Below are 15,030 nucleotides of genomic sequence, written 5' to 3'. Positions count from 1 at the left end.
AGCTTTAAGAGGTGAGACACGATTGGTCAGTAAAGCCAATATTGTACAAACATTTTCTCAGTTGAGGCTTTCTCTTTTCAAACAACTCTAGTCTGTATTAAATTGACAAAAACCCAATACTATTACCGTAAGAATGGGCTTCTGAAGGGGGAGGGGGAGCTCAGTTCCTTTTTCTCTTTTCTTATCTCTTTTACCTACCTTCTACCTAGGGTAATGCTATAAAAAGGTTCTTACCAGATGTGGCCCTTCGTTCTTAGACTTGCCAATCTGTAGAACACCAAGCCAGATCCATTTTCTATACTATCCACAGCAGTCATGTCTACATAACTGAATTATATCTATAGAACACTGAACTAGATACATTTTCTGTATTATAAACTATCCACGGCAAACAGCCATGTCCACATAACTGAACTATATCTTTTACTTAAATGGAGCCTGCATCAGGGCAGAGAATTTTGTAGTTCTCTTGGTCATACAAAAATTGTGTGCATTTGTTTTACCTTTCCTCTTGTACATCTTCTCTTCAATCTGAGTCTAATCATGCTTCTCTAGGCGTTCCTGACTTGCCTGAGCAGTATTGGTTTCTTCTTTCAGCATGCTGCCAAAGCACTTGTCATACTTAAGACTGTTTGCAGTGGATAGTTTAGAATATAGAAAATGTATTTGGCTCAGTGTTCTATAGATTGGGAAGTCTAAGAACAAAGGACTATATCTGATGAGAGCCTTCTTATAGCATTGTTCTAATTAGAAGGGTGATATTAACTGTCAAACTTACAAAACCTAGAATCACCAAGAAGACAAAGTCTGAACACATCTTTGATAAATGTTCTAGTTGAACTTGGGTGGGAAGATACACTCAAGTGTAGGTGGCATCATCACATAGTCTGGAATCCAGGACTGAATACAAGGAGTGAGATTCACTGCTCCCTGCTTCTTGACTGTAGACTGTCATTATGACTTCCCCATCATGATGAACTGTACCCATAAACTGTGAGCCAAAATAGTTCTTTCCCTGTATAATTTATACTTATAATATTTCATTATAGCCACTCGGGAAAACAGAAAATTGAGATGGTTGGTATGATAATCCTCATTATGTGTTTTAAGGACCCTGAAACCAGTTTGTAGGAAGAATATGGTTAAGCTTGTATTTTGGGACTAGGAAAGTCCTAAAGCACTGTAAACAGAGGCTAACAGGCCATTTTAGTAGAAATTCAAACGACCACAATACTAAGATAAGAGACCTCTGGGTCTCTTGGACTCCTGGCTCTCCCCTCTCCTCACATGGCTTGGCTCAAGGTCTTGCTCACTTTGGATTCTCCCAAATGTTACTGCCTCTGACTATACTCTCCCTTTTATCTATAATAAACCTTTTCCCTCCACCATACCTAGGAGCTGTCATCTACTCCTTTTTTCTACCTTTCTTTTTTATTTAGTAACAGAACAATGTTAAAAAGAGGAAAAGCCGGGCTCTTGGGTGGTGGCGAACGCGGACGCCAAGTCTCGCTTTCATCGATTGCACAGACACTTCTAGTGCAAAGATGGTCAACGTACCTAAAACCCGAAGAACTTTCTGTAAGAAATGCGGCAAGCACCAACCTCACAAAGTGACCCAGGATAAGAAGGGCAAGGATTCCCTGTACACCCAAGGGAAGCAGCGCTACGATCGTAAGCAGAGTGGCTACGGAGGGCAGACAAAGCCAATTTTCAGAAAGAAGGCCAAAACCACAAAGAAGATCGTGCTCAGGCTTGAGTGTGTTGAGCCCAACTGCAGATCCAAGAGGATGCTGGCCATTAAGAGACGCAAGCATTTTGAACTGGGAGGCGACAAGAGGAGAAAGGGCCAAGTGATCCAGTTCTAGAACTGAGTTGTCTGGGAGGAGAATACTGAAGCCGCAGAAATATCATCAGTTAAAAAATAAAGTTATTGTTAGTGCTTAAAAAAAAAAAAAAAAAAAAAAAAAAGAGGAAAAGCCAGAAAAAGAAAAACCTACATTAACATTTTGCCTGAGATTTTGCCGAAATGTTCAACTGAACCTGAGCAAACAAGATAGAGGCAAATAGTAATATTTCTATTCTATAAAAGTAAAAGAAACATGGGTTCCAGCTATTATATAGTTTCCAAATATGATCTTTCCCTCCAATATCCAAATCTTACACTTAGTTTAATCTCATGGTTTAAAAAAAAAAAAAAGATATTTTGAGCTGAGTGTGGTGGTACACACACCCTTAATCCCAGCACTTGGGAGACAGAGACAGGCAGATCACTCTGAGCTTAAGGTCAGCCTGGTTGACAAAGAGAGTTCCAGGGCAGCCAGGGCTGTTACACAGAGAAACCCTGTGATGGGGGGGGGGGGGGCGCGGGGAGGCTATTTTGCAATTCATCTTACTTCTATCTTTGAAACACCACAAAAGTTAATATTGTATATAGCACTCCCTCAATGACCTTATATGAAAGACATTTCTCCCGACTTACTTTTCAAGTTCTTCCTGAGAATGGGCAAATGTACAATTTGTTCCTCGTGGACAACCCCCTTGTTGTCGCAAATCTCGGCACATGCTGGTTTTGTACTTGCTGTTTGGCTGAGGCTACATAAACAAAACATTCAGCAAATGGAAAAGATATCCGTTGTTATTCACTTTTTAGACTTCAGAACGTAAGGATGAGTAATTCTCATGCTGAAACAGGTTCTACCCATCCTATTGTAAGAGTGGCAAATAACTCTGAAAGAGCCTTCAAGCCTTCTTGCTGAAGGGTATCTTGATTCATATTTATATATGTATTTATTTTTTCGATAATGTAATTTTCATGGGAAATAGTTCTCAATTTATTGCTATCTTAAGTTGTGATAACAAAATAAAACAATTTTTAAAAGAACGTAAGAAAATGGCAAACTATTATCTTTACCCATTTAAAACCTTCTCAAGCCAGGCACAATGACGTACACCTATACACCAGCACTTGGGGAGACAGAGGCAGGCTGATCTCTAAGTTTGAGGCCAGCCTGCCTGGTCTATCTACAAAGCAAGTCCAAGACAGGCAGGGTTACACAGAGAAACCCTGTCTCGAATCCCCCCAAACAAACAAATACCTTCCCAGAAAAAGTTGAGATGAAAATTGTCACTTTATTAGTTGACTCACACATATAACTCTATTCAAGGCAAACAATGAGGGAAGATATGAAAATGTATCTATCATAGGCCCTGCAATGGTGGAGCATGCCTATAATCCCATAATTTGGGAGACAAAGGTAAGTGGATCTTTGTGAGGCCAGCCTAGTCTATCAAGAGAATTCCAAGACATCGAGGGCTACACAGAGAAACCTTGTCTCAAAAAATAAGGGAAAAAAAAAGCATATAATGCACATCAAACTCTTAAGTTGTTCTTCTTTCTGTGACCTTAAAAAAAATTTTTTTTTAAATGTGTGGTGTGATGGTGCACACCTTTAATCCCAGTACTTGGGAAACAGAGGCAGGCAGATCAATGTGAGTTCAAGGCCAGCCTGGTCTACAAAGAGAGTTCAGGACAGCCAGGGCTCTGTTACACAGAGAAACCCTGTCTCAAAAAACCAAATAATAATAACAACAACAACAACAACAATAATATAATTTATCATTCAGTTGATATCTTAATATTATAATATTTTCTAAATAAATATGGATAGAAGAATGAGAAGTTAATAGGGCTTCGAGTACTTGACATTACCTTGTCAGATATTGATAGCACACCTTTTTTATATATTTAAACCCCCTTAAATTTCAGCTTCGCAAAAGCAATTAATTACCCTGCAGATAGTTGTTAGGATTAGAAAGAGAATTTGAAGCTGGGCACAACTTTAATCCCAGCACTCAGAGAGGCAGAGGCAGGTAGCTCTCTGTGAGTTCAAGGCCAGCCTGGTCTACAGAACGAGTCTAGGACAGCAAGAACTACACAGAGAAACCCTGTTTTGAAAAAAACAAAACAAAAACAAAAACAAAATGAGAGGAAAGGAGAGAGGGAGGGAAGGCAAGAGGGAGGGAGGGAAGGAAGGAGGAAGAAAATATGTAAGTGGAGCATGGTGGTACATGACTTGAACCCCAGCGCTTGGGATGAGTTTGAGGCCAGACTGGTCTACAGAGTGAGTCCAGGACAGCCAAGGCTATGTAGAAACCCTGCCGTGAAAAAAGAAAAAAAATGGCCCAAAGCAACTCAACAAATAAAGTCATTTGGATAAGGGATTATATTTTAACTTCCCTTCCTGAAGTATACTAAAAATATTGAGGAATTTCAAATTCCATATATATTACCACTTGAGATATAGCAAAGGAGAAAAAAATTTTCAGCTGTAAAAAAGAACTAGACAAAATGTTTAGAAGGAATTAATGAGCTATACTTGGTCAAAAAAAATGTAATTCATGGAAGTCATATACAAAATACCCTTAAACTCATTATATAATGAAATACTAACCAAGTACAATAAAATAAGAGTTTCTCCCAAAAGTGCAGAATAAAAACTTGCAGGGGGAATGCCTGTGCAGCTACACATGTACACCCACATGAACATGCCCTTCCAACACACAACTTCTAAGAGAAAGAGTTATATAAGGAGTCCATCAGCAAATCAGAGTGTTAGTATTGAAGATAAAGCTGTGGTGGACACAGCAGTAGTGAGAAGTGTAATAAATCAAGTTACCTGGGGTGTTTCGTGGCCTTTCCTACTATAATTTTGTATGAAGTCCACAAGACCATGAACCACTGTTTTAACAGCTACCATTGCATTTTCCAACTGCTCCCAAGTTGGTGAAACAGCATCTAAATGAAAAGCCAAAGGGATAGGATGGGGTTGGAGGAGACAATGTATCAGTAGTCATTCCCTTGTGCTATTTACCTCAAAGTTCCATAAAGTACATGCACTGGCGCATTTCCCCACGTACCTGGATTAGGGTCTATGTTTGCAAGAAGCTCTAAATGAGGCCTCAGTCTATTTAAATTAGCTGGGTCACCTGTTCGCTGCAAAACAATTGTCAATTCCTGGACACTCTTTGCAAATGATTCTGGAGACTGTAGCTAACAGGAAAAAAATTAAGAAAGAAAGAAAATATTTTTACTCTGGATTTTAGAACACAAGTATTTTCTAGTAGATCACCTTACTTAATAGTTTTCAAGCGTCTTCAGATTTCAAAATAGGACAATCAACGATGAATTAAGTTTTCACCTCAGAATCTGCCCTATGAAATTCATCACTAGACACTTAAAAAACGTATTTATCAGCTATATTACTTCTCTGGGGTCAGAATGTACATGAAAGTTTTCAACTTCACAAAGTGTTGCACATTTTACATTTCCCAGGTGAGTACAGTACAGCAGTCACACCATGAGACAACAGCTCTTAGCTACAGCTCTCAGCGAGCCACGTAAGCATGAGGATAAAAGCCAAGACTGCATAAAGCCCAGAGTGCACAATGTTACTATGTTATCATATTCACTAGGTTAGATACATGAACTTTCCACTCAGATGGGCATATTAGGTTATAAACAAACAAGAGCTTGTGTTATAGTACTCTGTGAAGCAGAAAGGGTACACAATCAGTCAGTACCTCTAATCTCACAAACCTTATCAATGATAGACTGCATGTGTGATTTATGAGCCAAGTCCCCATACAGCAGTGAGGACCATTGCTCAGGTGAAATACGGAGTCCTGCTTCCATGGCAATATGAACAATTTGGGCATCATGCTCTCTTCGCAGTGCCTCATAACTCCGAAATTCCTCCTTTAGCTGCATCAGGGAAGAGTCTTCATCCCTTTTAGTAACCTAAAAAGAAAAAACACCAAACTCATTAGAATTGGTCTGTTCTGCCGGGCGTGGTGGCACACTCAGGAGGCAGAGGAAGGTGGATTGATTTGAGTTCAAAGCCAGCCTGTTTTACAAAGCGAGTTCAGGACAGCCAAGGATACACAGAGAAACTCTGTCTCAAAAAACAAATACAAAAACAAAAACAAAGAAAAAAAAGAATTGGGTCAGTTCTGTCCTCTGATCCCATTAATTTACTTTGGGTATAGGGACTGAGGTAAAAGGGGACCTATACCAGATACCTCACACAGCAGAAAATGCCAACACAAATCCTTTTTGGAACAAAATAGTAACTATACAACTACATACTTTTCTTCAATGAATTCATCAGCATTTTGAAGGGAAGAAAGAAACAAAAAATTATAGTAAGGATACTGTTAGAAGCTCTATGGCAACATAAACAAAAGGCAATTAAATATGACAAGTAAACAGAAGGAAAAATTTCAGAAAATATTTTTTCTTGCCTGAGGACTATGTGAGCTACATATTGAAAGATAGAATTTCTTTAGGAAAATTAGGAAAATAAAATTCTAAAATCAGGTGGTAATGCCAGGGGGAGGTAGCGCACGCCTTTGAACCTAGCATCTGGGCGGCAGAGGCAGACAGACCTCTGAGTTTGAGGCTAGCCTGGTCTAGAGTGAATTCTGGGACAGTGAGGGATACACAGAAAAACCCTGTCTCAAAGAAGCAAAAACGAGAGAGAGGAAAAAAACATGAATGAGCAGATGACACAGAGTTAAAAGTTCTAACACAGGTAAGAGAAGACCTTAAATACTATGGTAAATTAAATATTAAATCCTGACGGGAATAAAAAGTCACTGAGAATTTTCACAAAAGCACCATGATCAGATACATGTCTTAAAACACACACACACACACACACACACACACACACACACACACACACACACACCATTTTCCTAGCTTAGGAAATGAGTTTTTTCACACTGAGGGGAGCAGAGGCTGAGTACTTCCCATCTCTAAGAGGGCTGGCGTAGCTCAGTAGAAGCATTATTACTGTGCTTCTTTAAGAAATGAGATAGTTAGGGTTGAGATTGCCTTTGTACCTACAGCACTGCTATGCAGAGTGAGTGGTTTTGTTGGGTTTTTAAAATTCTCATAAAATCTTTGTGTGTGCGTGTGTGTGTGTGTGTGTGTGTACATGTGTATGTCAGGACAACCTTGGGAGTGAGATGTCATCTTCCGCCTTGATAGTACTGTCCATAAGCTTCTAGGGAACCTCCTTTCTCCTTCCATCCATCTCACTATATGAGCTCTGAGACTTAAGACTCAAAGCACATAAAACACACCAAATTCTGAGACTCAGACTAGACAAATCATTTATCTATTCAAAATTTAAAATTTCCTGCTGAACAAAATACTGCTTGCCTAAAATACCAGCACTCAAGAAGCTGAAAGAGGAGAATCATGAGCACAAAGTTTGGCTTGCATTATATAACAAGACCGTCACAAACACACACAACTTTGTTTTCCTCATTGGTAAAACAAACAAACAACTTCTAGGTTACCTCAGCAGTTATGTGTATTAAGAGGGCCTCACTCTGTAAGCCTAGCCTAGCTTCAAAATTGCATAAACACCTTTGCCCAAACCTCCCAGGTACTAGGATTACAGGGTGTCCACTATGTCCTGCTTTAGTAACTGTTCTCATTTCTGCTGCTGGCACACCAGGCAGTAGTAATATGTGCCCAAAAACATGAACATGAGGAAATCAGCTATCACCTCAGAATGAATAGGCCATATACTCTTTGAGCACCTATAAATAGGTAAGCGTTTGAGACACTTAAAAATTTTAAAGATTCATTTATTCATTATGTATACAGCGTTCTGCCTGCATGTACACCTACACACCAGAAGAGGGCATTAGATTACATTATAGATGTTCTGAGTCACCATGTGGTTGCTAGGGACTGAACTCAGGATGTCTGGAAGATCAGCTAGTACTCTTAACCTCTGAACCCTCTCTCCAGCCCTTGACACTGGTGTGCTTTGTGGCCAGGGAGGCCAGAAAAGGGTGTCAGATTCCTTGGAACCATCAGGTAGATGCTGAGAATCAAACCGAGGTCTTCTTCGAGACCAACAAGTAGTCTTAACCACTCAGCCACTTATCACTCCAGCCCCGATCAATACAATCTTAAGGATTTAATAATGAATGAGATGAAATGTAACTTAAAAGTCTGCATTCTTCAATAACTTACTTTAAAAGAACATCAGAGAAACAAAAGAAGGAATTATTAACCCAAAGAAGGGGGGAAACACCAATGATGTAGAGATTATAGCACACACCCAAGCACCATATAGTGCACACATGCCCCATGAACAGCAAAAGGTCTAAGCAGTTGAGAGACTTAACCAATTAAAGCACTAATATGCATTTAAGTCATTTGTGAAGGGTTAAACTTGCAGCTCAGTTGGTGGAATGCTTGCCCGGCATGCATGAAGCTGGGTTTTGATACCGAACTACGTAAAAACTAAACACTGCAGAGATGCACATCTAACATCTGGCAGTTGGGAGGTAAAAGGAAGAAGATCAGAAGTTTAAAGTCATCCTCAGCTCCATAACAAGTTCAAGGTCAGCCTAGAAAAACATCTACCAATAAATGGTGTTATTTATTTGGTGTGTATACATGTGGGCAAGTACATGCCATGCATGTGTGTAGAGGTGAGAGGACAAGTGGCAGGATCAGAGCTCTCCTTCCACCATATGGGATCCATATATCAAATCTGTCATTAGGCTCAGTAGCCAGCATCTTTATCCATGGAGTCATCTCATTTCTTAAAAATGATTTATTTATTATATATACAGTGCTCTGCCTACATGTGTGCCTGCACACTAGAGGAGGGCACCAGGTCACATTATAGATGGTTATGAGCCACTGTGTGGTTGCTGGGAATTGAACTCAGGACCTCTGGAAGAGCAGACAGCGGTCTTAACTGCAGAGTCATCTCATTTGACATAAATTACAATTCTTACTAGAAATTATTTAAACTAATAATCTGTTGTATGCAATCATGATTATAGTAATTTTAATCCCGAGGAAAGACCATACACCCACAAAAATCTGGTTGCTGAGCTAGCAAAAATGATTAAAAGACACTGAACAGTGATCATTCAACTGTGATTAGTTTTCTAAAATTAAACATCACTCAAGTGAGACCTGGTATTTAAGTTTGCATTATCTTTAGTAATTTAGATTACATGGCAGTAAGGATGAAATGAGAAAAGTGAATATATCCTAAATGAGTGTGATGCAAATGCCAAATAACATTGGCCACTATAAATATTTAACAATCATAGACCAAATAGCAGTTTGTTACCTATACAAAAAAAAAAAAAAAAAAAAGAGTCAGATATTTCAGTGAAACCCAGTGGGAAAGCTTGGCTGCTTTGCTGAAAACATGGTGTTTGAGAAAGTAGAATGTCACTTAAATCCTTTAAGGACATGAACCTATTTGAACATACTTCCACCATCAGTCACTTATCTTCTAGAATACTTTCAAGAAACCCTTTTTTAATCTTAAAGCCTTTAAATGAAGAAAGGAAGGCTGACATGTGTGACAGTTGAGGACTGTTTATAAATCTCTGGATAGTTCAGGTGCTAACTAACAACCTACACTCTGATAATAGATAGAAAACCAGGATTCAAGTAGCTTTTCTCATCTTTCAGTAACAAAATAAAATTCCATTTTAAAATTGTCTTCACAGTCCATCAAACAAAATTATCACACCACATGGTAATCTTCTCAACTTTTTAATTTCTTGTGGACTATTTTCATATTAAAGTTTTTTAATCAGGCTGGAGAGATGGCTCAGAGGTTACGAGCTCTGGCTGTCCTTCTAAAGGTCTTGAGTTCAATTCCCAGCAACCACATAACCATCTATAATGAGATCTGGTGCCAACTTCTGGCAGGCAGGTACACATGCAGGCAGAACATTGCATACATAATAAATCTTAAAAAAAAAAAAAAAAAAAAAGACTTTAATCACTACGCAACACATAAAGAAAACAATGGATTACAAAGATTTCCCTTTTTTGTTTGTTTGTTTGTTTTTCAATACAGGGTTTCTTTGTGTACTACTCCTGACGGTCTTTGTAGACCAGAGATCCTCCTTCCTCTGCCTCCCCAAGTGTTAGGATTACAGGAGTGCACCGCCTCGAATGGCAGATTTTCTACTCTTGTGAAGTCTACAATATGATATAGGACTTCTTATTAAAGCAATTGATATAAAGACTCTTCAGTTCCCTTTTACAGCTCCTCTAAGAGTCTAAAGTTAGGATTTTACGTATGTTCAATTCAATACTTCTGAAACTAACAGGCACAAACAAGTACTTGGTGCCAAAACTGAATTAATGCAAAAGGAAAAGTGAAAAGCAATTCCTTCAAATTATGGAAGCATTCTGTATTTCTGGAGTCACTAGACTGGTGACATGGGTTCTCAGGAGCCTCCGTCTCAGGTATGAACCTGCAGTTTTCAAGACAGCTGTATAGTGCTTACCTTAAAACAAGAAGCTCGGTACAGTAGCTGCACAACGTGACCAATACTTGTTTTTGATGCCTGAGGAAATCTTGGTTCTAGTCTTTGCACAACAAAAAGTACCAGAACTTTCCTTGAGAGGGCAGAACCATCTTCTAATGCCAGCAATACCAACTTTAAGGCTTCTTCTTGCATAGCTAGAAACAGTAAAGGAACAGAGATTATACTGATGAAGACTATCCAAAGTATACTGGGGTATCAACTTATGGAAGTACAATCTACATCTAATTAGCATGAAAAGAATAAATCACAACATAAAAAAACAATTTTTAAATCAATCAAAAGCCAACAAGCCGGGTGTGGTGGAGCACACCTTTCATCTTAGCACTGGGCAGGCAGAGGCAGGCAGATCTCTGTGAGTTCAAGGACAGCCTGGTCTACAAAGTGAGTCCAGGGAAGCCAGGGCTGTTTACACACACACACACCAAAAAAATCCCAGCACTCGGGAGGCAGAGGCAGAGGCAGGCGGATCGCTGTGAGTTCGAGGCCAGCCTGGTCTGCAAAGTGAGTCCAGGATGGCCAAGGCTACACAGAGAAATCCTGTCTCGAAAAACCAAAACCAAAACAAAACAAAACAAAATAAAACAAAAACCAAAAGCCAGCAAAACAACTCATGGTGAAGTGTTTACTGATCAAAGCTAACAACCTGAGTAACCTAGAGTCAGGGTAAAGATGGAAGAGGAGACAAAAAAACTGTCCTCTGATCTCCACAGATCATGATGCAATTACACAGATCTAACATACAATAGTAAATATGTTTGTTTGGTTTTGATTTTTCAAGACAGGGTTTCTCTGTGTAGCCGTGGCTGCCCTGGAATTCGCTCTGTAGACCAGGCTGGCCTCAAACTCAAAGATCTACCTGCCTCTGCCTCCCAAGTGCTGGGATTAAAGGCATGTGCCACCACTGTATGGCTACTAATTTTGTTTTGTAACTAAGGAAATACAGAATATTCTGAGTCAAATCACAAGGGAACACCAGGCAAACCTAAAACAACAAATATTCTATAAAAGTAAATATTTTGTATTCAAGAATATCAACACCAGGAAGACTGATAATGGTTCAAGATAACAGAATACTGATGCAGGCCTGTAATATTTAGAAAGCTAAGGCAAGAAGCTCTTGAGTTCCAGGTTAGCCTGGGCTTCTACAAAGTGAGAATCTGAATATAAATAAATTTCATCTTCCTTGACATACTACCTGTGCAGTTGTAGGTCCCTTCTTAAATTAGTTTTCTAATTTGCACATTGCAGATGAGCCCTCTATCTCACTGAGAATTAAATGAGAAGTTTCTTCTAAAGCACTGATTGTAAGTACAAACTATAACTTACACAATACTTTGTCAGGGTATGTAGGATTTTTACTTGGCCCTAAAAATTTGCATCCTCAAGGTCTGGTAACCAATAAAAACATGAAGATGGTAATCTATTTTACCTGGCCCTAGAAACTGGCATCCTCGAGCCCTGACAGCAGCCCACAGGTTGGCAGACAGCTGCTGAGGGTTCTGATGCTGCAGTATCAGTTCTGTCACAGTTCTTTCTCCTAGTGAGCGAGCCGCTCGCATGGCTCTGACACGACCTTCTTCCTCCACCAGTTGACAGTTTACAAGTGTAACCAGTTTCCTTTGCATTGGACGGCTCAGGGCACTCTGGTTCAAACTAGCTACACCTTTTTAACAAATGGAGACAACAGAAATTTAACATTTTTCAATTAAAAAAAAAAACAAAACAATTTTCATCACCTGTATTTAATTATTAAATTAAACTTTTTATGAGTCCCTTGTCTGATAATTTTATTTTTTATTTTTTGGTTTTTCGAGACAGGATTTCTCTGTGTAGCCTTGGCTGCCCTGGACTCACTTTTTAGACCAGGCTGGCTTCAAAATCACAGTGATCCACCTGCCTCTGCCTCCCAAGTGCTGGGATTAAAGGTGTACACTACCACACCCACCTCATAAAATTTTTTTTAACAATACCTGTCCCTGTTTATTACCATTCTGTAATAATAAAGAGCTAAATTCTTAAATCAGATTTCATTTAGGTGTCTTTTTCTACAGGCTAGATCTGTCCAAAAAGTATGTTGGGATTTATTTTACTCGCCATCTTTAATAAAGGAACTGGAGGTAAATTTACAGGCAAATGAATAGAAATTTCACCTTAAAAAGTAACAATTAATAATGGTTATTTTTAAAAATGAAATTTCATAGAAATGTGTACCAATGCAGTTCTTAGATTCCTTTCCTATAAACCTACTACTCAGAGTACTGCTCAGAAATTCTCCCCTATACTATACATACATTTTCTATATACATTTTTAACCTCTTGCTTCACAATCTGGAAATCTTATTCCTCTTAAGGCATTGCCATAATACCTCTTACACAAAACTGTCCATCAAGACAATCACATCTACTTTTTAAATCCACAGTTAATCCTCAATCCTTTTTTTTTTTTTTTTTTGACTTTCCAGTAACTTTTAGTATGAGTGACTTTACCCTTTAAAGGACTTTATTTTGGTTTCCAGAACATTTTCTTGGTTTTCTTCCATCTAGTGTCCTTTGACAGTTTTTAACCCTACTCTGATCTACCTGCTTAAAGAGACTTTCTTATAAACATACATGATCTCATCCAATTTCATCACTCTATAAAATATGTCACAATAATGCCAAAAGTTACAGACCATGCACAAAACTAAAACTCAGTAACATCTCAGTCAGTACCTGTGGGTCAGGACCCTTTTTGGGGATCAAACAATCCCCTTCACAGGGATCACATATCAGAATCCTACATATTAAATGTTTATATTATGATACATAACAGTAGCAAAATTACTTATAAAGAAACAACAAAAATTACTTAGTAGTTAGAAGTCACCACAGCACGAGGAACTGCAGTAAAGGGTTGCAGCATTATAAAGATTGAGAACCACTGCTCTAAGCACACCTTAGACATCTCAAATTTCCTATAACCAAAACTTAACTTGAGCTTCTTCTCCAAAGCTCTACCTCCACTACCCTATAAACTAGAACAACCTTCTTTGTAGGAGCTCAAGCAAAAACTTCATGAGTTAAACTTGCCTCTTCTATGCTGCCCCTCAAATTCCAAATCCAGAAAATATTCTTGGGGAAATATTCTTACCTTACCCTCAAAATGTCTTCAAACTTGGTACCAAGCTCCACTTTTACTAACTTTGCCTAAATTGCTCCTTAACTGTTTGCTTTTGTTTTTCTATACAGTCTCAAGTGATCCATTTAACATTAATTAAATGTTCCAACCACTGTTCCAAACCACTCCCCAACTTTGCTCTGAGCAAACGCTCAAGTCTTTAAATATTCTGAGGTCAGTGTCTATCACCTTGCCTCATTATACTTCATCTCAACTATTCTTGCGACACTTTCCTCACTCACATTACTCCAAGCACACTATCCTCTTGTTACAGGGACAATACGACGGATGGCCATTCCCTCTGCCTAGAAAACACTTTTCCAGGATCTACATGGTACCTAGCTCACCTCTTTTACCTCAATTCAATTTTAAAAGCCATATTCTAACAAGGACTTCATTAGACATTAGACATTCTTTTTTTTTTTCTCCCCTCAGGACAGGGCCCTGGCTGTCCTGGACTCACTTTGTAGACCAGGCTGGGATACAAGGCCTGTGCCACCATGTCTGGCTTCATTAAACATTCTTAAGATCTACAGATTTTTAAGTCTTTATCCTTTCACCCGGACATTTTAATCCCTGTGTATTTTCTTTTTTATACCAATTATCATTCACACTGTGTAGCTTTACTCATCATACTGTTTATTATAGTTTTTCCTTTCACTTTAATGCAAGTACTACATATAGGTCAAGGTTGTATTTTCCAAAGTATCTCAAGGATCCGAAATTCCATGTTTTACTAACAGGCACAAAATAAATATTTGATTCATTCAATAACTATTACACTTATAAGGAATAGCTAGCTAATCACTAGAAAAGGATAAACTAAAATTCTGCTCAATTAAAATAGTTTATACTTGTATACCCATCCAATAGACTGTAGACTCCATGATAGACAGTGTTAAGAGTTCCAGCCACTGTTAAGAGCTCAACACTTAACACTTGAACAAGCCTTACATACCAATAAAAACCATTTCCTATGAGCTTACCTTTACCACCACTTAGTGGTTTTAAGTAGAGTGCCAAATCCTCAACACATTTTTTTGCCACTTCATAGTGTTTATTCTCACCTATATTACTTAACTTTATTGATTGATGATCTGGTACCTAGAAAAAAAAAACACAAAGGTGCATTTATTCAGCTCATGTAACTTCTCTTTTTATATTTCTAATACTCTTAGTGAATACAAAATTGTTATGCAGCCATATAAGTAAACTTAAAATGAAGCTGAAAAGTTAACAATATTTTATAAATGTTAATCTTTTAGAGTTCATAACTGAGCCATAATTATGAAAGTTACTAATATGAAGTCGCTGGAAAGGTTAAGAACATGTATTGCTTTTCCAGAGGATCCAAGTTCAATTCTCAGCATCTACATCGGGCAGTTCACAAGCACCTGTAAATCCAGCTCCAAAAGATCCAACAACTTTGGCCTTTGCAGCTACTGCAGTCTCATGCATACAAAACAGGGTTGCTCTGT

At 38.5% G+C, this 15,030-nt stretch overlaps 2 protein-coding genes and 1 non-coding gene across 7 annotated transcripts in view; 1 reads left to right on the top strand and 2 right to left on the bottom strand.

Moving 5' to 3' along the window:
* Rc3h2 (ring finger and CCCH-type domains 2) overlaps nucleotides 1-15,030 on the bottom strand; it is a 44,541-nt gene that overhangs the window by 18,321 nt on the left and 11,190 nt on the right. For all 5 annotated transcript variants that reach the window (XM_051166356.1, XM_051166358.1, XM_051166359.1 and 2 more), the window contains exons 3-9: nucleotides 14,539-14,656; nucleotides 11,825-12,058; nucleotides 10,354-10,529; nucleotides 5,597-5,797; nucleotides 4,918-5,050; nucleotides 4,677-4,795; nucleotides 2,480-2,592 (exon numbers count right to left, since the gene is read on the bottom strand). In XM_051166356.1, the coding sequence (XP_051022313.1) occupies nucleotides 2,480-2,592; nucleotides 4,677-4,795; nucleotides 4,918-5,050; nucleotides 5,597-5,797; nucleotides 10,354-10,529; nucleotides 11,825-12,058; nucleotides 14,539-14,656 (1,094 nt within the window). The remainder of the gene's footprint in view (nucleotides 1-2,479; nucleotides 2,593-4,676; nucleotides 4,796-4,917; nucleotides 5,051-5,596; nucleotides 5,798-10,353; nucleotides 10,530-11,824; nucleotides 12,059-14,538; nucleotides 14,657-15,030) is intronic.
* On the top strand, nucleotides 1,479-1,933 carry LOC127207071 (60S ribosomal protein L36a-like). The gene has a single exon (XM_051166373.1). It carries the CDS (start codon nucleotides 1,545-1,547, stop codon nucleotides 1,863-1,865), a length of 321 nt encoding a protein of 106 aa, XP_051022330.1. The 5' UTR covers nucleotides 1,479-1,544; the 3' UTR covers nucleotides 1,866-1,933.
* Nucleotides 5,139-5,249, bottom strand: LOC127207771 (small nucleolar RNA SNORD90). The gene has a single exon (XR_007832978.1). It is a non-coding gene; the product is annotated as a small nucleolar RNA SNORD90 (small nucleolar RNA).

Source organism: Acomys russatus, chromosome 24, assembly GCF_903995435.1.
Source record: "Acomys russatus chromosome 24, mAcoRus1.1, whole genome shotgun sequence".
In the NCBI taxonomy this organism is placed as follows: Eukaryota; Metazoa; Chordata; class Mammalia; order Rodentia; family Muridae; genus Acomys; species Acomys russatus.
The sequence above is the reverse complement of the archived record's forward strand: the minus strand, read 5'-3'. Positions and strand labels throughout refer to the sequence as shown.

Excerpts from the sequence above, each read along its gene's own strand:
- LOC127207071 (XM_051166373.1), top strand. The coding sequence starts at position 1,545 with ATGGTCAACGTACCTAAAACCCGAAGAACTTTCTGTAAGAAATGCGGC.